Source organism: Micromesistius poutassou, assembly GCF_964030765.1.
Source record: "Micromesistius poutassou genome assembly, chromosome: 12".
Classification (NCBI taxonomy): Eukaryota; Metazoa; Chordata; class Actinopteri; order Gadiformes; family Gadidae; genus Micromesistius; species Micromesistius poutassou.
The window spans coordinates 16318320-16341304 of NC_140282.1; the positions used below are offsets into that span (position 1 = coordinate 16318320).

Below are 22985 nucleotides of genomic sequence, written 5' to 3' on the forward strand. Positions count from 1 at the left end.
AAAGAGAGAAGCAGTCTGGAGAGAGAGAGAAAGAGAGAGAGAGACAGAGAAAGAGGGCATAGAGTGTGAGAGTCTTCAGGACATCATATCCCTGGTGGTCTACGGAGGGTCGACGTTCAGGAGATGGCCTTGTGGTCCTTAATGCTGTGGTTCCCGCTTGGCGCCGTGCTCTGCCAGGTAGGAAGGATCCTCGTGTAGTTCCAGTGATTGTTGCCTGTTGATAGTAACAGTGCCCAAGGTGTTTGTAAGAAAGCTGTCAAAGTGCGGGACCAGGTTATGTTTCTGTGCTGAGGGGAACAGTGGTCGGTGTCAGCCCACCCCTCTTGTGTCTCTGTCAGAGACTGCTTTCCGTTCCCATTGGGTCCCTTCTTCATTCCCTTCTTGGTCTGAGGGCGAGGGTGAGAAGGGCATCCTAAACTCCTAAACTGATTGCGAGGGTGTCTATGGAGAATGTAAGTGTGATGAACGGCTTTGTAAATAACCTGAGGTATTCAGCAGGACATCTGGCCAGAGCACAGAACCATATTATTGTTAAATCAGACTCAAAAGTATGTTTGGAGAATATATGTTAGCTGTGGTGTTGTTTCCAGCCTGGGTTTAAACCTGAGTCTCTGCTATTGAACCCAACTCTAAGCCACCGTCGTCCACATTGGCGGCAGAGATTGGTGTTCCAGCACCGTAAAAATATGAGAGAAAGGGGAGAGAAAGAGAGCATTTCAGCACCTTTATTAGACAGATCGTGAGCGAGAGATATAGAGAGCATGCAGAAATGTGTGAGTGTATGTGTGTGTGTGTGTGTATATATATATATATGTGTGTGTGTGTGTGTGTGTGTGTGTGTGTGTGTGTGTGTGTGTGTGTGTGTGTGTGTGTGTGAGAAAGTGGCCAGGGAGCTTGTTGAGCTTGTCATCAGACACCATTACGAGAACTTGCATTGATGACCATGTTACACATATATTATACACACCATCTCTCAGTACCATGCACACTCCTCTCTGTTTGGACTGCTGATGCAACACCACCCACCACGCATGTGGTGTGTGCTGTGTGTGTCATTGTGTTTGGTGTATCATTTGTGGGCTAATGTTTGATATCTGGAGGATCACATCCCGTTTGCCATTGTTTCCATCAGGCCAGAGTGTCTGTTAAACCCCTCCTGGCCTGTATATAAAGCAAACTCCATTGTGAACTGACTGCCATGTGGTGGGAAGAGCTGGTTAGTCACACTGAGACATGCCAATCTCAGACCAAAGACACTGGCATGTAGTTCCTCTAACAGCATATGGGTGGTTTGTGGTATGGCTGCAGAGTGTGTTGGTAACATTCACCAATTCAATAGGGATACGTTTGATTTATTTCCCATAATACCTGCCAATCATCCTATTCTCAGTGGAGCTAAGTGGCTAGTTATTTTTCACATTATGTGTTTCCAAGGTTCCTGTTGACATTATAGTTAATTAAAAAGCTGTTAAGGGTGGAATATTAATTAATAATCTCAAAATCTCAAACAATGCTGATGCTCAATAGAAGACAGACCAAGAAGACAATGACACCATAGACACTATGTCCATATTTTATGGTCTGACCTTAAAGGATTTTTTGACGTGGACCCTATTTTCAATCATAGAGGGTCTAAGGGACTAACAAGGACAAATCTTTTTAGAAATTGTCTAGTATTGAGCAAGAACGCTGCAACCGTAATCCGGCTGCAATGTAACCCTTTGGGTCAAGTACAATCAAGTGTCAATTTACATCCAAAGGTGCTTGTATTTCCCATTGACCGATTGCTCTGATTATATTATGTCATTATGGAAAGGATCCATACAGCTAAATAAAACTAGTTTCTCTACCTTTGGTTTGATCAGGTTTGCTTTTTATATCGTCTCGCTCAAGGAGAAGTCTCACACTGAAATCATTGTCATCAATCATCATCATGTAACAGGATATCCTATTGTCATTACAATCTCGACTCTTCTTCGCCTGAATCATTATTTTAGATAACACTAAGCTATATATTTTTTTTAATTCTCCTCTCTTCGGCTCTCACTCATGTTTCCACCGTTCTCTTCCTACAAAGTTTAGTTGTCTCCTTATTGTCATTGAGCGTGACTTGGTTGGACTAAACAACAAACAGACAGTGAATCGAGCGATTTTTAGAGGACGTAAATTGAGATATCTAGCATATCTGCGCCAAAGGATAACTTTGCAGCAAGTTTTTCGTGGATTACAGCTGCAGCATTCTTTCTCAAAACCGGATTACCGCTCAGTCTCTTTGTCTCAATATTATTGGAGATCCAGGCGGAAAAATTCCTAAATTGTTCTTTAATAGGAGATGTGTTTGTTAGATGTGTTTGTAAGTTGTATGTTAGAACTCAGAGCTAGCTAATTCACAGCTATAAACCTCCTGATGTTACATACACAAATAAACTGAGTTCAGGTCACGACAGAATACCAGCCTAATACCCAACCTATATTTGTTTGTGCTTAGTATAGTTTGGAATATGAATAGCATAACAACAATAGTGTATGGTACACATGAAGTCTGTTGTGTTGTTTTCAAAAGTGTAGTATTTCATGGTGTAGTGTAGTATTTTGTTTGTGTAGTGCTGTGTTTTAGGGTAGGCTTGTGTTGTGTGTGGATGGTTTTGGTAGAGGCTTTTAGTGTAGCATAACGTTGTACATGTGTGTGTGTGCATATGCGTGTGTGTGTGTGTGTGTGTGTGTGTGTAAGAGGCATGGGCAGCAGCTGCAGCTGTTGCCAGATGCCCGCTCTATGAAGCCATCCCTCCCATTGGCTTATCCGTGTTGTGGAAGAGCCGCCAGCTGCTCCCATGGCAAAAAATCCCAGACCAAACACCTAACCCTACCAACCAACATCCACCAAACACCAACCAAACCCTAACTAATGACAAACCGATTACTGACCACCAATGAGACCACCGGCTGTTGCTGAGCTCATCACTGAAAGTAAGGTCTTCTGGAGTGGCTCTGTATCACCCCAGTCCTGCTTGGGGGTTTTTTGAGGGTGTATCCTAGAAAGCGAGACTCTGGGACAGAAACTAGGAACCTTGGGGAAATGATATGAATCATGAATTTACATGTCCCTCTGTTGTTTCTCAAGGAACCCCCTGGAATATTTTGGAACCTTTGTTCCATCATTCTTTTTCATTCATCATCATTCTTTCCATTCATTCATTCTTAATGTTCAAAGTAAACAATGTACAAAGAAAATAAGGTTCAAAGTCAAACCGGGGAAAGTGATTCCGGAAATGATTTTGTTATAGGACCAATCACAGCCCTTGCCGTCTGCGTCCGTCTCCGTTGCCTCGACGGATAGTTAAAAAATATTGGATGCGCACGTAGAGCTACAGAGAGGGTCTCCGACAGGCTCTCCATCGACGGAGATCGGAGACGGAGATCCACCTTTACAGTCTGAATTCGCCTCGTGGCAGGGCTCCGGCGAGCGGAGGCCTCGTACTGTTCGAGTTCCAGCCAGCGGCATTCTGAGTTCCCCTGTAGTGGGCTTCTGGCTGGCAGAACATTTGTACAGTCTGAGTTCCCCTGTAGTGGGCTTCTGGCTGGCAGAACATTTGTACAGTCTGAGTTCCCCTGTAGTGGGCTTCTGGCTGGCAGAACATTTGTACAGTCTGAGTTCCCCTGTAGTGGGCTTCTGGCCAGTGGAGGATTTTTATTTATTTTTTTAACCCACCACCCCCCCCCCCCCCATCAATGGAGGACATCTTTATTGTTTTTTTTTGTTTTTTTTTTTCTTTCCATATAAATTTGAATATTTGTTGTTCATATTCCTTATAAAAGGTTTCTGCAGGTGTTGGTAGTGCTAACATTAGATAAGTAAACTGTGACACAATCCACCGATTGTTTTACCATAGATGGTCAGTTTATTCCCTTGCCAGGGCTGCACAATTTTAGAGAGCTCATTTAATTTGATTTTAAAGTTAAGCGTGGATATTTCTTTCATGTTCTCTGGTATATGGATACCACCTAATACATCAACGGATCCATCTGTCCATTTCACTGGTATTTCACACGGTAGGGTGAAATTTGTGTGTTTTAGTGAACCTAGTCTCATTATATGGCATTTTTCATAGTTAGGTTTCAATCCAGATATTTGTGTAAAATTATCCAAATCATTGATGAGTTTTTGCAAGGATAGTTTATCTGGTCTTATCATAAAGGTTGTATCATCTGCATACATTAATATTTTTGAATTAATATTGCGTAATTGCAAATTTGATCTTATTCTCTCTGCCAGTATTCCAATGGCTGTGATGAATAGGTATGGAGATAGAGGACATCTTTGTTTCACTCCTCTTTCCAGAGTGATAGGTTTTGAAAGTGTTGGGAAAATATCGTCGGTCCAATTACTCGAGCAGATAAACTGAGACGGAGAGGAGATCAAATTTGTCGGCACAGGGCCTCGGATTTAATTGGTGAAGTAGCAACGGTTACACTGAGTCCTGAAGCGTAGGAGATCGATCGAGCGAGAATGTCCCTAACAGCTCGGAGGTCGTCTGGAGCTTCACCTCCGTGGAAGCTGCGCTTCAGATGAGCATGATGGTTCTCTGTGTGTGTGTGTGTGTGTGTGTGTGTGTGTGTGTGTGTGTGTGTGTGTGTGTGTGTGTGTGTGTGTGTTTATGTGTTCAGAGCTGGCGTGGGGGTTACCTGGGTCCAGCTCCCTGTTCAGCTCCCTAACCTTCTTTAAGTGAACAGGGTCTTTATATTTGCCACTTATTCCTTGTTTGAGCAATATAGAGATTGCACTTTCTCTTTGTGTACCTGTAAGTATACCTTTCTCATATGAGAAATTTAAACATTCTATAAGAGGTTTTCATAAAATACTTGGTACACTTCAATTGGGATACCATCTAGGCCACGTGTTTTCCCTTTTTTGAAAGACATTATTGAAGAGTAAAGCTCATCTTCGTTTATTAGGCTTTTGATCATCAGTTAATTTCACATGATTATAAGGAAAGAATAGATCTTCTCTACACTCTTCCTTTCTTCAGCTGAAAACATTTCTGTGTAATATTTTTCTATTTCATTCATTATTTCTTCTGGTGTAGTTAGTATATTCTCAACATTCTTTTTTTAATATAAATATAAACATCAAAATGTTTATTAAATAAAATCATCACACCTCTTGTGTTTTTGAGACCATGGGAAAACAAAACTGAACCACCCCATTCTTCTGTTCATCTGCAGGTACTGAGCGTGTCTCTTGTAAACAAATCATAGAATATTTTTTCTCTTTGAGCCATGTAAATATTTGTAGTCTCTTTCTCTTATTTGCCAACCCATTTACATTATAGCTGGCTATAATGGATCTCGTCAGTCACCGTTTTTTGTTTGGAAGATTACTTTGGGATTCGGTTGTCTTTGTATATCAAAACACCTAGTTGCAGATAGATTGGAAGGCTCATTAAATAATGTATTATCCTCAGTGTCAAGTTCTCTCTTGTTCCACACAACCACATATATTAGATCAAACTCTTCCCCTCCTTTCCCTCCCAAGATCCCGTCTCCCCCACTTTATCATCGTACTCCAGCAAATCAAAAAGCAAAACAAACACAAAAAAAAAAAGGTCTTGCGCCAGTGGAGGATTTGTACAGTCTGAGTTCCCCTGTAGCGGGGTTCCTGCCAGTGGAAGATTTGCATTCTGAGTTCCCCTGTAACTGGGTTCCGGCCAGCGGAGGGGTTGTACAGCCTGAGTTCCCCTGTAGTAGGGTTCCGACAACAGGAGAATAAGATGAGTCGGCGGACCAGAGGACCAGAGGGACCACAGAGAATATGGAGCAGTCTAAGATTAGCCTCCTCCCCTCTCCCGGTCCCATGCATGCCAGGCATGGTCTGCATAGCCCCAGCAGTGTCTTGCCGAATGCCCAAAGATCAGCTTCAAGCTTCTGCTGTCAAGGACAGAACCAGGGCCTACAGGAAGTCCTGGTGTAGTCCTGAAATGAGGCCCTGCTCAGCTGGCGGTTAGCTGTAAAATGCTAGCTGTAAGTGGTAGCCATACATGCCATCCATTTTTCAGTTTGGTGGTGCCCCGGTTTGGCACTTTATGGCGCTGTGTGGATGATATGGAGAGTTTGAAAGACTTGCTGAATGTACAACATTCCCAGGGAACAGAATTCAAAGCATCATATGCACGTGTTGGGGTGTGTGTGTGTGTGTGTGTGTGTGTGTGTGTGTGTGTGTGTGTGTGTGTGTGTGTGTGTGTGTGTGTGTGTGTGTGTGTGTGTAAGAGGAGCCTCAGGAGTGAGTCAGGTGCAGAGTTAAGCATAAAGGAGAATCTGTGAGAGCCTTGGGTGGGAGCGAACAGGAACTAAATCCATGCTCGACAGCTGCCCTGTGTATGTGTTTGAGCATGTGTGTGTCTCTGAGCATGTGTCTGTGTGTGCGTGTGTGTGCGTGCGTGTGTGTGTTTGTGTGTTGTGGTGTATTTGTGCAAACGTGACGTATTAGTGTGAGCGTGACATAGTGAGTGTGTGAGCGTGACATGGTGAGCTATGTGTGTGTTTGTGTGCCGATGTTACCAGACCATGTTTTCCTCTCCTTGTCCTCAGATTATTTCACACCAAGATCAAAGCAGATCAAAGCAAATATGTTTATTAGCCAGTGAAACCTGAGCAGAATGACTCTAAACCCCCGCCCCACCCCCCCCCACCACCACATTGCCTACGCTCACCCCCAGCTCCCATTCCAAAGGGTCAGACCTGCCCTCCCCAATCGCATGGATTCCATATTAGAGGAAGAAGAATGTTCACACACACACACACACTCCACAGACAGAAACACACCCTTGTGCACATGCAAACACAGTGTTTCAATACAATAAGATATATTCTAGATATCTTATTGATATCTAGAAGATATCTAGATATCTCTATCTCTGCTGTAAACAGTCTTGTTTTCTGATGTCAAGTTTCCGTGTTGGTATCATTACATCCGGTTGTCTTTGTTCCATATAAAACAAAGACATTAAGCCATTCAACTGTTTTAAGGTAAAAATATGCAAAGTTGAAGAGAAGTCGGATTCTTCCGTATGTATTATCAAGTGTTGAAATGAATGAGAATAAGCCATCTTGTTTTCTACAATACTTTATACTTCATAAATTAGGGATGAATAAAATCGGTTTCATGTTTCACAGGGGTCCACTGGAGATCCACTGATGCCGGATCTCCACCTTCAACCCAACACAGAAGAATCTGAACTCATTGTTCTTCACCCATGGATACGTCAGAGTCCGGGGTTGACCAGGGTCAAGAGGGACTGGATCATCCCTCCGATCCGGGTGCTGGAGAACAGCAAACACGTTCCTGAAGACCTGGTCCAGGTAGGATGGCCACCATAGACCAATCAGGGCTCAACACTCCAAACCTTTCTCCTACTGAATCTGCCTTCGGTATAAAATCAAATCTACAATCCACGACCAAACAGAACAGAGCCAAAAATTAACACGCATTTAGCACTGTGGAGTAGTTGGAGACAACTCTAGTTTTAAGTCCTGTCGTGTACTGACTGTAAAAAGTATCCATTAGAAATTAAATGTTGGCCAACAGCCCCTCCTCTGATGTTCTCCCTCCAGATCAAGTCGGATAAGATCTTCACTAGTCAGGTCTTCTACCGGCTCGAGGGGCCCGGCGTGGACCAGGACCCCAAAAACCTGTTTGACATCGATGAGAAGACTGGAATTATCCGGAGCAAGCATCCGCTTGATCGAGAGAAGCACAAAAGTTTCAAGGTGAGATGAACTAAAGTCAAATGAGAACGCCAATCCAGGTAATCATTGGCTATCATCTGACATTTATATTTGTATTATTTATATTTTTTATTTTTTATAGGTGTATAAAGAGGCGTGTTCCAGCGCAAATGATACTTGGTGCTATTTTAGTGATCTAAAAATTGCACCAACACGATTGCGCCACTGACTGAAAAATACCAGGGGCCTCTACGAATAGTCTTTTTTTGCATAGGAAATTTTCTTTCCTAAGGCTGAAAGTACTTGGAGGAAAGATTTGAGTGGTTTGAATTCTAAAAATGCTTAGGAAAGGAGCCTCGATGCATCCTTTAACCCTCCTTTAAGAAAGGAGATATATACGAAAGGAGATATTGGTTTCCTATAATCCTTTACGGCGGCAATATTTAAAGAAACAGGCCACGGCCGAAGTTTACCGACTCTACGCGATGACGCATGAGAGACACGGTAAAGCAAAAGAAGAGAAGAGAAGAAAATACAATTGATAATAATAATGGATACCAATTCCAGAAACATTATTTGAATCGAAATTAATTAATTTATTGCTGGTTATTAAGCACACAATATACACCATAATAAAATAAAATGCTGACGTCACATTTAAGAAAGACTACTGGGGGGCAGTTAATTTCAACATCAACATATGAATTGGGATTCCAGTGGCCTCAAATATTCCCATTGGCCAAAGTGATTCTCACTGTTGGCGATAACCTGATTGAAATCAATATGAGAAGAACGCATGGATCAAAAGAGCGCTTGTTGTAGTCATGGACCTATAAAAAATGGACCCTGGATTGAAACATGGCACCCATTCATACCTATGGAAACTGCTCAGTGGCGCAGGGCAACATCAAGGAGAGAATTGCTTCCGCATCATGGGAGCCTAGCCACGCCCTAGTGCATGACGTTACATGCATGACGAGCGAGCAGTCGCATTGTTTACCGAGCATGGAAGTATAAGTTACCAACCCCCCCCGATTATTCACTATTTGTGATACTATACGTGCACTGAGTCCTCTTGGAGGCCCGGCCAAAACAACATTTGTTTCAGCTGCCCAGCCCTCCTTCTCCGGCTAATAAAACACTTGAGGTGGCGTTTTGAAAAGAGAAAACTTAGATTTTAATAGCACATGGTCCAAAGATAATTATGAGCCTTTGATTGATATCCAGGGAAAATTTGCGGAGACACAATCCTGTTCCCCGCTTGTATTGGAGTGAACGGGGATATCTACTTCCGGGCCCCATGATTTGAGGGACCCGTCCACGGCCCGCTAAAAAAACTGCAATACCAGGCTTGGCCACTGAGCACGGGTGGATTGCGGAAGTAGGCACTGCTCCTGGGGGCCTGGTTGTAGTCCCATCTTCGGAAAATAGTAATTCCACACTAGAGACGCTAGAGGTCAGCAATACCCGCCGTCGCGCAATGACGTTGGTTAGGAAAAGTGGAGTCTAATTCATTTTAAACAGTGCGGTTAGGAGGTTTGACTATTCGTAGAGGCCCTGGTCTGTAGCGGATAGCGCAGTCTGTGTTGCTATTTTGACGTGCCATGGCAGGTGACTCTAAACCTGTATCCAATTGTATTACTAAACAGGACACATAAAACACACCTATTTTTATGGTATTTTAGTGCTTCCTCTATTTTATATGAATATTAATATGCAGAAATTATCATTTTCTTTCAATAGCTTCCATGTCATGTGACCCAGTAACTCCACTTCAATTGTATTACTAAAAATAAAATAGAGGAAGCACTAAAATACAATAAAAAGTGTTTTGAACTACACACTTTTTCCATCTAGTTTCGACTGGCTTTTTGGATTGTCTGTGCCGTTAAAATAGCATTTATAATCGTTTACTACTTTAACGGCACCGACAATCCAAAAAGCCAGTTGAAACTAGATGGAAAAAGTGTGTAGTTCAAAACGTGACGCAGCTTTTACTTCTTCGCCACCTACAGAGTTTGTTATGTACGATCATTCAAAAAAAACATGTTATTTCCCGTTGACATTTGACTGAGGGAACTGGAGCCTCGGAGGCGGGACTTATTCTTCAGAGGTCTATAGAACCGCCCACAAAGCTACTTCCATTTTGCACTTCAACACTTGCGTTTTAGACCGTCTAAATAGGGCCCATAAAGCTGAATTGTCTTCAGATGATAAATCCAATCTGTTTCTCTCCGCACAGACTGTTTACCTGCATGCCACTAAGGAACGCTCAAATGTTATTGATCAATACTACCCGGCCTGCAAACGGACTACAAACGAAAACCAGAACGCTTCCATTACAAAGCGCTTGTCCCCTTGCCAACAGATCTGTTTATAGACATTATTGGTAGGCAAACTCGGGTTGGAATTCTTGTAAACCGACCCAATGTGGAAACCACCTTGCAAACTCCTAGAGGAGCACAATAAGGTACAAAACAACATTCCACCTCCTGCTTACCACATGCTTATTGTTTTCATCTCCTGAGACCGACTGACGTCTCAGTTAGTTAGAAAGGTCAGAGGTATGTTGGGCTCGTAATGGCTGACCAGGGAGACACTTCTCTGCCATGTGGAGCAAACATCTGGAAAGTTTCTACAAGCACATATAGCACATGTTTTGGAAACCATGTTATTTATGACACGGATGGCCCAATAAACAGAAAGACAGACAGATTCATAGGAAACTATGTATGTATCTCTAAAAATATGAATACAAATGTCTTCATGTTTGTGTTAAAACATGAAAATGTAGGATTCTAATTCCCTTGGTGTTTCTACCTGTATGTTTGTGTGTTTCGTTTTCTGTGTGTCTAGTTGAAAGCCTTCGCCCTGTCTCCCAGCGGGCAGAGGTTGGAGAACCCGACCACCATAGAGATCATGGTTCTCGATCAGAATGACAACAGACCCTCCTTCATCAAGAACCAGTTCACTGGCTCTGTGGCAGAGTTCTCCATCCCAGGTACGGCCCAGCTAGACTACTGGCTGGACCGCGCTTGTTCTGTGGTGCCTGGCTCTCCCCTCCCTCTCTAAACATGCCCTGGGATTGGGTACTCTTAAATGACCCGATATCATTAACCATGCCATACCTTACCTCACCTAACCTTGCCTTACCTTACCTTACCTTCAATTAATTAACCTTGTCTTCCCTTATCATCCTTACTTAACCTACTTACGTTGAGTAGAGTTGAGGATGCCTTGAATTCAAGCATTTCACGGCCATTAATGACTAACCCTACCGTAAGGCGCGAATGATGAATAATCTGAAAACGGACCTAACCTCAATTTACCATATCTTAATTAACCAAGCCTTACACTTTCCTACTGAACGTCACCTTACCTTACAATACCACACCATAACAAACCATAATCTCATACCTTACCTTGCCTTGCCCTACCCAACCTAACCTCACTTCACCATACCATAACAATAACCATTACCATACCACCATACCCTTCTCTATAACAGGAACGTCGGTGATGTCGGTGTGGGCCACCGATGCTGATGACCCCTCCACGGACAACGCTATCCTCAGCTACTCTATCATCGGCCAGGAGAGCGAACCAGGCGATGCCATCACCAAGGTCATGTTCGGCATCAACAACGAGACGGGCGCCATCTACACGCGGGACGTCGGCTTCGACCGCGAGGTAAACCAAGTGGCACAAGCAGGGCCGTAGTGGAGGCTAAACGCACGTAAATTGCTTTTAAACACCTCCTGCATTTCTGAAACGGCGTTGACGCAACTCTAAATTTATGCATTTATGCTCCTCTAATAGAGTTTACCCTACTTAAAATTTGCGTTTGAGTAAAGAGTTTAGTTTTACCAACGCCGGGAGAAGAGGAACAGAGAGAGGACAGACAGGGAGGAGAGACAGAGAGAGGAGGAACAGGGAGGATAGCAAACAGAGAGAGGAGGAACAGAGAGAGGACAGACAGAGAGAGGAGAGACCGAGGAGGAACAGAGAGAGGACAAACTGAGAGGACAGAGGGAGGACAAACAGAGAGAGGGGAGACAGAGTGGAGGACAAACTAAGAGAGGAGGATAATCGTAGAGACAGAGGAGAGAGAGAGGGCAAACAGCGAGCAGATGCCACCCACTGCTCACAATTTGTAAACTCCTGAAGTTTTGATACTATATAAACATATGTTGCATCAAAATGTTCAGCTTCTTCTACTGTCACTCACATTTAAACATTCAAGCGATTTGATCTATAGTCTTTAGCAATTTGAGAGTCCTGGTCCTCATACACATACATTGTGGAATGTTCAGATTCCACTCTAGACATTTTGTGCTACTCTTATTTTGTATGACATTCTACAAATAAATCAACACATCTTCTGAATGTGTTTGGGTATGTCCTGGTCCGCCTGACCTACCTACCTCTTTTTTTACCACGACACAGCTTGACACAACCATCTCATCTAAATCTCACAAAATACGGTGCTCCCAACAAGGCCCCGTATCCTAGAGGGGGATCCAGTTCCAGGGGGTGCTTGGATTTTGCTTTGTTTTGTTATACCTATAACACTTTTATTATGAGATAATATATTAAGATGTTTTTTTTGTATTGAGTTGAGAAGTAGGTATTATTAGTTAGTTACAATTGTTACAATGTAAAAGTATTGGCCAATAATAACTGTGTTGTGTCCCAGGTGGTGAAGAGCTTCAGACTGAAGCTACAGGTGGGCGACATGTCTGGCATGGGGCTGACCAGCGAGAGTGTGGCCATCATACATGTGACCGACATCAATAACCACGCCCCCCAGTTCAGACCCAGCATAGTAAGTTCCTACACCTGTCTTACTCTTGTCCTCCTCCATCTGTCCTCCACCTCCACCTGTCCTCCACCTCCACCTGTCCTCCAACTCTACCTGTCCTCCTCCACCTGTCCTCCATCTCTCTATCATCTCTATCATCTCATCTCTATCATCTCTCTCTATGTACTCTATCTGTCCTCCTCTTCCAGCTATCCTCTACCTGTCCTCCTCCTCCATCTGTCCCCTAGTCATGCATGTATAAGTTTTGTTAAATGTGGCCTGTGTTATGTACTCCTTGTGTGTGTGCATGTGATTTTTGGTGTATTGTTTGTGTTGGTTGTGTTGTTTTGTGTTTGTGGGATGTGTTGTTTGTTGTGTATTCTGGGTATTGTGGTATTTGGGTATTGTGTTTTGTGTCTAATTTACATTTAGGGCATTTAGCAAACACTTTTATCCAACGACTTACATTGAGTACAACATGCATACGCAACACAATTAAGTACATGCTACACAATTAAGTACAGTGAATGAATACAACCTGCATTAAGTGCGTTCATCAAGTGCCAGGATGTACAGCAAACAATAGTGCAACAGACAAATAAGGGACTGACGTCTGACATCTGCCAGACATTCAGATATGCACGTTGCAATCAGGGCTTTGTCAGAGGAGGGGAATGAGAGGAATAGCTGGGTGTCGTCGGCATAGCAGTGATATGAGAAACCGTGTGATGTAATTACAGAGCCTAGAGATCTAGTATAGAGGGAGAACAGAAGGGGCCCCAGTACAGAGCCTTGAGGGACACCAGTGTCACCAGAGTCCACTCCCTCCTCCTCGCCCCGATGGTCTTGGGGTGAGTGAGAATGAGAAGGCGGTGGAGAGGGCAGCAGGAGTAGCAGAGTTTTCTGGAGTGGCGTCTCCTATGGTTGGAGACCCTGACGGTGATAGAAGTACGACTCATAGCTACAATATGGCTGGCCTCCCTGGGCCTCCTCGCGGGACTCCCACAGAGAGACTCCCTTTGTCTTTGTTTCCCGAGTCTTCCTTTGCTGGGTCCTGACGCCACCACTGACGCTAATAGAACTAGCCTTTTAAATACACAAGGGAGCTCAAGCAGATGTAGCTCGGCCCAGCAATCAGGCCTATTGTAGTCACCTGGTGACTGAAACTAGCTTGAACGACCTCTTACTAACAACAACACCCACAACACTGCAACAACCACAACACAGCAAAAATCAACACAGCAGCACAGAGTTAAAGTTAGTCTAAACATTTGTAATGCTAATACACTAGAGTTCTTAGTGTCAAGACTCACCTACAGCCAGATATGAGACAACCTTCTTAAAGACAGATATAAATGTACTAATGCATTACATGTTAAGTTGTATGGGTGTCTGTTCTGTCTGTCATTTGGTGTATGGTGTGGGTATATTGTGTGTATCATGATATGTTTATTGCGTTTTCATTCTAATGCGCTGGGTATTGTTTCGTGGTGTGTGTGTTATACTTGATGTGTGCTGTGTCTAATGTGTATTGGGCTGTGTGTGGATCTTTGGTATATATAGTTTGCATCTTCTGTCAATGTGTTGTATGTTGTTTCTAATGCATTGCGTATTGTGTGTGGTTTGTTGTGTGGTTACAGTACCACGCATCAGGGGTTGAAAACAGGAAGGACTACGAACTGTGCCGGGTCAACGCAACAGACCGAGATGAGCCCGGCACAGGCAACTGGGAGACAAAGTACACCGTGACCCACGGTGACTCCGGGGGGCACTTTGTCGTCCACACGGACCCAGTCAGCAACCAGGGCGTGTTGACGGTGGTGAAGGTACTGAGGGATAACACATAACAGCGGGGAATGCGTTTTCGTTTTTTGCCAGGATGTCAGAATGCGATCGATGACATTCACTTCGTCCCCCGCTATGCATCGTGTTGGCGATCAAATGCTTGGACGCGTGCCAAGGCCACAGTTGTTGGGCTATAATTATCACCAAGAGCTACAAAATCACTGCTCACGTGTGACATCCTTTTACTACTCTCGTTTTCATTCATACATATACAATACTACTTTCACTGTATTTTTGACTGTAGTTTACGACATGTATACACTGTTTGCGTCCATGGATGCAGCACACTGTGTTTGTTTGCCAATTTGTTTCATATCTGGCCTCCAAGGGTCCTCGGAATATAGGGAATCATACACACAAACAAAAGCAAACACTGCGTCCTGAAACAGAAATTTCAAACAAACTGACAACAAACTGGCTGTAGAATTGTTGGAGAAGCAAGTATTCTGACTTAAGCACATTTCGTTCATCTCTGATGACATATAATGGTTATTCTATGAATAAGTAGAGTACTTTTATTTACATATAGCTCCATTATCTTGTCTGAGATGAAATAGATAACTATATTTAGTAGATGCAAATAGTCAACTATTGTTCTTCCAGTCTATATGTCTTTTGATTTTCTCTACTCTTTTTCTATTATTTGTACTTTCCCTGGATAGCCTCTGGACTTTGAGAGCCAATCAGAATACACCCTCGTTCTTACTGTGGCCAATCGGAACCTGCTCAGCTCCAAGGCCCCCAACGTTCCTTTGAGCAGCGCTACGGTGGTGGTGACTGTGGTGAATGAAAACGAGGCACCGCGCTTCAGAGAAGACCCCATCCGGATTCTGGTCCCAGAGTCTGTGGTGCCAGGGACCATCCTGAAGACCAACCTGGCCTATGACCCTGACCAGACGGGACTGAGGTACCACCCAGCTGTTAGTCTCAGAGGGCTTCACAGGCAACACATTACACCATAAGCCCTCTAAAGGTCAAGGGAAAACTCTAGAAAAAATATTGTGTGTGTCCACAGTGTCCACAGTGTCCACAGTCTACTTGTAGACATTCTAGAGCAGGGATGGGCAACTTTCATGATTAATTAGAGGGCCACAATTGTTCACCATCACCATCTGAGGGCCACATGACCATGCTCTTCACCTAATCAGATATGAGAGAAGCTACAAAATAATTCAAAATAAGAAGAACAGTGTAGATTATATGTCTGTATCAGTGGTGGCTGGTGATTTTCTGGGGGTCCTCCCCCAGAAAACTTTTGAATTTGGTAGATGTGATTTCCTGTATTCTGGTGCATTTTGGGGATGGCCACTACCTAAAAAAATCATTCAGATTCATAGCCTGTGTATGTTAATTGAACCAACATACATTCATTTCATGTTAATGTTTCATGTTAATATTTTCCATGCTCAAATGCCATTTTTAACATGTCTATACTCTTAAACGACAAACACAACAACAAGTTTGTTTTAAAAGCCACATGAGTGATTCTTATTCTTATTCTTATTCTTATTCATTTCAGTGCAAAGGGATACATCATCATTCAATGATAGCACAAAACTGAAAAACAGTGGCCCAACATTCAGTGCAACAACTAGCATTGTATTCAGAATTCTATGAAAAGATACTCTTCTCATCTTGACTGAAAGGTGCGGTTTTTGTGGATCGAGTTCTCAGATTTTCTTTTTGATTTTTTATCTTAAATTATCTGCGGGCCTCCCAGAGTGAGGATGCGGGCCGCATGTGGCCCGCGGGCCGCCAGTTGCCCATCCCTGTTCTGGAGCAAGATGGCTTAACCCTTTCCTTCTCCCTAGTTACACGTAACCAAAACAATTTATTATTGTGTAGAAAATATTCTGAGAAATTATTCAATATATATAGTAGTAATAGTAAAACAAACTACAACAACAAACTTTACATACTTATTGTGCTCATAAGTTTGTTGAAATATATGTTTAACTATTAATATCATGGTCACATGTAGTATATGAATGAAACAACTGTTTTTCAGATATGACATCGTCAGAGATCCTGAAAGGTGGTTGGAGATCAACAAAGTGACCGGAGACATCATCGCCAGGAGACCGCTCAACATCCGATCACCCTACCTCAGGAACGGCGTCTACAACGCTGTTGTGAGGGCAACAGGTTTGTGGAACCCATTCATGATGTTATATGAGGTGGTTCACTCTTATTTACATGTCATTCACTATGGTTATGTGTTGAACACTACAAACAAGTTAACAGTTGTTATTTACATGTTGTTTACATGTTGTTTACAACTGCAACTGGATGGTTTACATGTTGTTTACTCTTGCTGTTTATGACTGACAACCGTGTGGTGTACATGTTGTTCAGGGCTATAACCGCGTCGTTTAAACGTTCTTGACTATAGACGCAGGAGGCATGACCACTAGCGCCACCCTGCTCATCACGCTGAAGGAGACCAACGACTACCCTCCCAAGCTGGTCCCTCTCAGTGGCACCGTGTGTCGCTACGGCAACACCCCCGACACCGCCCTCCTGCTGACGGCCCTGGACGAGGACCTGGCCCCGCACGCAGAGCCCTTCACCTTTGAGCTGCCGGACCAGATGGCCCTCAACTGGACCATCGTCCCGGTCAACAGTGAGTCCAGACACAAACCGTTTGCTCTTGATCCGCTAGCACAGGATTGTCTCGTGGGCGGGTGTCTTGACTCCCCGTGGAAAGGTTCTCGGTTCACATGTCTGCAGTCTGCCCAGTAGGCGTCCAGTAGGAGTCTACTGGGTAGGATGCCCCTTACCCTTACAGCTCCTTAATGACAATGCCCCTTACCCTTACAGCTCCTTAATGACAATGCCCCTTACCCTTACAGCTCCTTAATGACATGCATCTGTAACTGATTATTTTATTCTATCTCTTTTATTCTATTTTATTCTTCTTATTCTATATCTGATTTGCAGTGAATACTGTATTCACTGTAGGTTAATTGAATAAAAGGACCAGTTGAACGACTAACTAGTAATTTACATGGTAAAAAAACTCCCCAATGATTTTGCTCCTGAATTCCCCCCCTCTATCCCCCCCCCCCCCCCCCCCCCCGCCCAGAGACCCACGCCCGGCTCCACTCCCTGGTAGAGCTGGAGGTGGGCCAGTACGCGGTGACCATGCAGGTTATGGATGCCGGTACCCCAGCCCTGGGCTCCTTTGCCCAGGTCAACGTCACCGTCTGCGTCTGCGACTCCTTCTCCCAGTGCAGGTCAGAGACGGCTGCCATGTTGGGCACCAGCGTGGGCATCAGCTTCATCGCTCTCATCATCGTCATGGCAGCCATCGCGCTGCTGCTCTGTGAGTCGTTTGGGGAAGGGGAGTGTTTATGAGCTTGTGCCCTTCTTCGAAAGAGCATGAAATGAGTCAAATGCATTTCTCTTAGGCTAATGCTAGGCCATTATATTATTAGTTGAAAAGGCAGAGCACACAAGTTGAGAACTTAGAACATTGCTCCACTTTGAACATTGCTGTGTCTGCTGCTGAAAATGACAATTGCTCTGTTATGAGTAATAAGGGACCTGTGGGGTATACACACTACGAACCTCGATCAGTGGGTTAGCAGGGTATGTTTCGCTCATAGCCTGGGTTAGCTGTGACACGAAAGTCGCTCTCTTTTAGCGTCGCTGTATCACCAAAGAGCCGGCTCTTTTAAGTGAACGATGGGAGTCGGCTCCCGAACGCGAGCCGTTGTCTTTTTTTGTTCTCCCGCGCTACGGGTGCTACATGCATTCATTCTACGCGTGTTATGCGTGTCACGGCGCATGCATGGCAGCCAGCAACCAATCACGAGAACAAGCAGCGAGGGGCGGGGGATTTCGATGCGCGATACACGTTGCCTGTGACTGACAGGAGGAAAAGAGGAGAGAGACGAGTGCAAGCGTATGAGTACAAGATGAATGAGACAAGGAAAAGAAGCAGCATTTGGATGCATTTTGATCGGTGTGAGAACACAAAGGTCAACACGCGCGCACGTGTCAAAATGAGCGTCGGAATTACGGCATGGCACCATTAGAAAAGGTATACAGTAAGAGGTAATATGAAGAGCCGTTTGGGAGCCGAAAGAGCCAGCTCTTGTTGGTGAGCCATTCCAAGAGATCCAGCTCAATAAAAAGAGCCGAAATTCCCATCACTACCACCAACTTCCTGTTGTCGTCTCCGGAGATCACTGTTTGAAAAACTTTGCGGGACCTTTACTCCAGGGTCAAAGGATGCGTAGAACTGTGCACTCTTTTCCGCAAGGACTTTTTTTTTTTTTTCTATGAATCACGACGTTGGCGGTGAAAGTACACCGAGTCGCTGTTTCCGCAACATCTTCGTGCGCAGAGACCTTTATAAATGAGGGCCCAGGTTGACTCGGTCGTTGAAACGGGGATCTGTGTGTGTGCCATGAGTGTCATTAACTTGCATTGGAGCAAAATCCGTGGCCACATCACAGACAATTTCAGTGATTCTGTGAGGCCACCACGGATTTAAGGTTACGTGTCATTACGCAGATTCCTGTGAGACCAGGTTGGTCATGGGTCCTTTAAGGACGAGTAAATTGATAGATGAGTGCAGGACTTCTCCTGTTTCTCAGCCATAGTCTCATATTGCTTCTCTGTACTACATTTGCTCTAGTCTCCAAGGCCTCCATAGCCTGAGTGTAGTCTCAAAGTGTTCACTGTACTCCAGTGCTGCTTAGATGTGGTCTCCCATAGCAAACTGTAGTCTCAAAGTGTTCTCTGTATTTCCAGTGCTTCTCCTGCTAGCGGTGGCCATCAACGGCTGCACCTCACCACGCCACCTGCAGAAGGAGAGCGCCTTGCTGGACGGGGAGTCACAGGAGGACGTCCGCGACAACGTATTCAACTACGACGAGCAGGGAGGGGGCGAGGAAGACGAAGTGAGGCCGAGCTTATACCTGCTACCCCCCCCCCAGAAAGACAGCACTAGCATTAGTCGCCCCTACGTGAACTCACGGGATCATATTGGACACTTTAGTCACACAAAAATCTCTAACACATATATATAATATGTTTACATTGAATTTCTAGTGGGGACCCCCTAACGGAAATAAGGAAAGCCTCTTTTGTGGTCGTCCATAAGGTTTCTCCCTGCCCTTCAGAAAGCTTAGGAATAGGGGGTGTCATATAATGTGGGGCTTGTGAAGCCTTTTGACACAGAAACTGTGATTAAGGGCTATATATGTATTACTTTGTACATTATAATTCTTAATCCTATTACTGTCATGTACTTTTGCCGTGACACCCTTAATAAAGACTACTATACTTGATTCAGTCAGAAGAGTTAAGTTAAGTTATCCTTTATTGTCCCTTTTTGGGGGAAATTCTTTCACTGCTTTTGACCCATCCGGGAACCGGTGAACGCATGCACATACACACACACAGGGGAGTGACCTCGTCAGAGGTCCACACACATGGGGACATACCAACACACCCGGAGCAGTGGGCAGCCGCAGTGCAGCGCCCGGGGAGAAGGTGGGGGGTTTCAGGTGCCTTGCTCAAGGGCGCCTCATCCGTGGATGAGGACGTAGGAGAGAGTGCTGCACAAATACTCCCCCCGTCCACATTTTTTTGCCTACCGGTCGGGATTCCCGCCGGTTACCGGTCCAACTCCTTAACCAGTACGCCACAGATCCCCCGTGGCTCATCACTCATCATTGCTCCTGTGTTTAAGCAGATTTTAAAAAAGTGCAGTCCAACTGGTATAGGATCTCCACCGTTATCCTGAGCTGTGTTGAACCGCCCCCTCTCCCCCCCCCTAGAACGCCTACAACCTGGACCTGCTGAGCCCGGTCGACGCTCCTCCTCACGTCCCGGTCCCCTCCTTCTGCGTGGGCCCCCGGGGCAAGCAGCCGCTCCGGAAGGACACGCCCCACAACCTCCCCTCCCCCACCTACCCCCGACGGCCCCCGGCTGACCCCACCGACATTGAGGACTACATCAATGACGTAAGAGAAGAGAAGAGAGCTCTAAACACTAAACGGGGTCACGCTGTCGCGTCATTGTGCCGGTGTCTGCAGACATGCAACATTCTATAAATTGGAAACTATTATTTTCAATGAGAGCACTCACATTCATTGCGGCACAATGTTACTTCCGGCGCTGCTCAAAATCTTGGAGCACCACACAGCGGCATTCGTTAGCAGTTATATGAATAAAAACAGAACAAGGCCTCAAATCTAATCGCAGACATGTTTTTCCTTTCTACTACTACGGCGCTCAGTGGCTTGTCGGGTGTGTGCCTTAAATTAGTTAAAAAAGTAAAAGTACTTGACATTCTAATCCAGTATTTAAGAATTTGGTGATCATTTTTACTCCAAAGTAGGCTAGTAAAAAAGAGCGCCTACAAAGCTGCGCGTCCAGATATTAGAACACATCCTGGTTGTTGACCTCCATCTCCATCACTCGTACATCCTGATCTCTGGACTGCACATTTCACTTTCCACTTTTTTTATTTGCACCACACCGCACTACCTCACCGGTTTCAATACCTCATTTATTTAAATACTTGCCTTCATTCTTGACTGTTGTTTATTTTATGTCTGTTAAATTTTTTATTATTTATCTTACGTCGTGTTGATCGCTGATTGTTTATTTATGTCTGTTAATTGTTGACTTATATTTTCTACTAATAGAAAATTATTTTTTTTTATTGCTTGTTTGCACCGTGGGCCCAAGAGAGAGGACTGCAGTTTCATCTGTGTTGTATGTCATGCACGTAACACACTTGACAATAAAGTGACTTTGACTCGTGTGCGGGCAGGGCCTGGAGGCGGCGGACCGCGACCCCAACGTGCCGCCCTACGACACGGCGCTCATCTACGACTACGAGGGGGAGGGCTCGCTGGCCGGGAGCCTCAGCTCCATCGCCTCCGGGAGCTCCGACGGCGACCAGGACTACGACTACCTCAACGACTGGGGCCCGCGCTTCAAAAAGCTGGCCAACATGTACGACCCACGCTAGCGGGAGAGCCACAGACCCCCCCCCCCCTCCCCCCTAGGCTAAACGGCGGATCAACACCTGACAGAAGATAGGGGCCCTTTAAAACACCTTTTAATGTACAAACCAACGCTTTACGGACGGCTCTGGGAAGTGTTCAGGCAGTATTAGAGAAGCTAAAAGGTGAATGCTGAGCCTGAATGAGTTTGGAACAAGGATTTGAGTTGCAGTGTTCATGTCTGGGGTGGTTAGACCTTGTGAATTGCACGACAATCACAGACCGCACTGGATTAGGTTACTTAGACATTTGAGTTTTTAAATGTTTAACTGTTTTTATATTATTATTTTGTAAGATACATGAGGTTTGATCATATTGATTTTGTTTTGAACTGTATTTTTTCATTTTTTATCATAAATACTCCATCTATGAAAGTATACAGCATCAGTCAAGTACTTTGATTATTTAACTGCATAGTGGGTTTTTCTTGATAATTTTCTCTACTGAATAAATGTAATATTTTATTTGTGTGCACTGTTGATTTTAAATTTAAACTTTCAAAGTTGACAAATTAAACAAACATATTACATCCCAAATGTTATTTTATTTAAATTACTTTAATATTTTAAGCATTTTGACACAAATGTACACATCAGTCATCAGAAGCAGTTCTGTAAGCTGGAGTTTCCCATTAATTAGCTTTGTGTGTTATGTTTTCTGAAGCTCTGATCTACTTTTTTCAGCCTTTGGTAATCTCAAGCTCATATACAGGAACAATAAAACAAAAACTCTTCAGGCTTATATAAACATAATTGAACCCAATATTCTCTCCTTTCAGAATGCCAACTGATTTGTACTGGAAGAGAAAAAAAGACATCAACCACACAAGAAAATGGACACAGTCCATTTCAGCCCACTGTGACGTATAGCTAGGCTATACGTTAATGTTAATACACTAACGTATATTTGCCTAGCTTGGCTTCAGCCCAGCCTATCTTAGTTTAGCACATCCTAGCTTTAACCTGGCGTTTGTCAAACCAGCTCTGGGTCTGGGCCTTCCTGGGTGTCCTTCCTTCGGGTAGGAGGCCTGGGCTCCTCCTCCCCAGTGTCCTGCTTGTCCCACTCAGCCTCAATCCAGGTCTGGGGGGCGATCATCTTCTTCGGCCCGTGGGGCGGCACGCCCAGCAGGGCTTCGATGTCCTCGTAGTTCACCACCTCCCGGTCCAAAAGTGCGTTTGCCAGCTGGAATGTAAGAAGAATGTGGTCCACAAACCTTTTTTAGGCCATTGCCCCAACATCTGTCTGTAAATGCCACACTGCTTCCCTCTAATCATTAGAGGGCAGTCGGTCTGTGAGTATACAGAGGATTTACAAAAATGTGCATAGAAAAAAAACCCTGATGTAGAAAATAATACAACTTACATTTATTTCCCACAATCCCACCATCACAAAGCATGTGTTGTCAAACACAGTAACAGCGCCGCCAAGTGGCAGTGTGAGGCACAAAAGCCAATTGCTAACAAGGGGAGTGAAAGAGAGAGTGAATTCTCACCAGTGTCAGCTTATCTCGGTTGTCCAGCAGCAGCTTCTCAGTTTGTCTGTAGGCTCGTGCTATCAACAGCTTGGCTTCCTGAGGATTAACATCACAT

At 44.4% G+C, this 22985-nt stretch overlaps 2 protein-coding genes across 2 annotated transcripts in view; one reads left to right on the forward strand and one right to left on the reverse strand.

The window, feature by feature from the left end:
- On the forward strand, positions 1–21925 carry cdh15 (cadherin 15, type 1, M-cadherin (myotubule)). Its single transcript, XM_084476590.1, has 14 exons — positions 1–177; positions 7171–7356; positions 7609–7764; positions 10579–10723; positions 11231–11412; positions 12419–12547; positions 14164–14349; positions 15031–15275; positions 16377–16513; positions 16761–16991; positions 17454–17693; positions 19130–19278; positions 20161–20346; positions 21162–21925. Exons 1-14 carry the CDS (start codon positions 124–126, stop codon positions 21360–21362), a joined length of 2427 nt encoding a protein of 808 aa, XP_084332716.1. The 5' UTR covers positions 1–123; the 3' UTR covers positions 21363–21925.
- spg7 (SPG7 matrix AAA peptidase subunit, paraplegin) overlaps positions 21921–22985 on the reverse strand; it is a 10140-nt gene continuing 9075 nt past the window's right edge. Inside the window, exons 16-17 of the mRNA XM_084476589.1 lie at positions 22889–22966; positions 21921–22578 (exon numbers count right to left, since the gene is read on the reverse strand). Coding sequence (XP_084332715.1) covers positions 22369–22578; positions 22889–22966 — 288 coding nt within the window. The 3' untranslated portion in view covers positions 21921–22368. The remainder of the gene's footprint in view (positions 22579–22888; positions 22967–22985) is intronic.

Bases quoted from the DNA above. Each gene is read 5' to 3' on its own strand.
- cdh15 (XM_084476590.1), top strand. From the start codon at position 124: ATGGCCTTGTGGTCCTTAATGCTGTGGTTCCCGCTTGGCGCCGTGCTC. The intron at 7,765-10,578 runs GTGAGATGAACT...CTGTGTGTCTAG, and splicing joins AGAAGCACAAAAGTTTCAAG to TTGAAAGCCTTCGCCCTGTC. The intron at 14,350-15,030 runs GTACTGAGGGAT...TTCCCTGGATAG, and splicing joins GCGTGTTGACGGTGGTGAAG to CCTCTGGACTTTGAGAGCCA.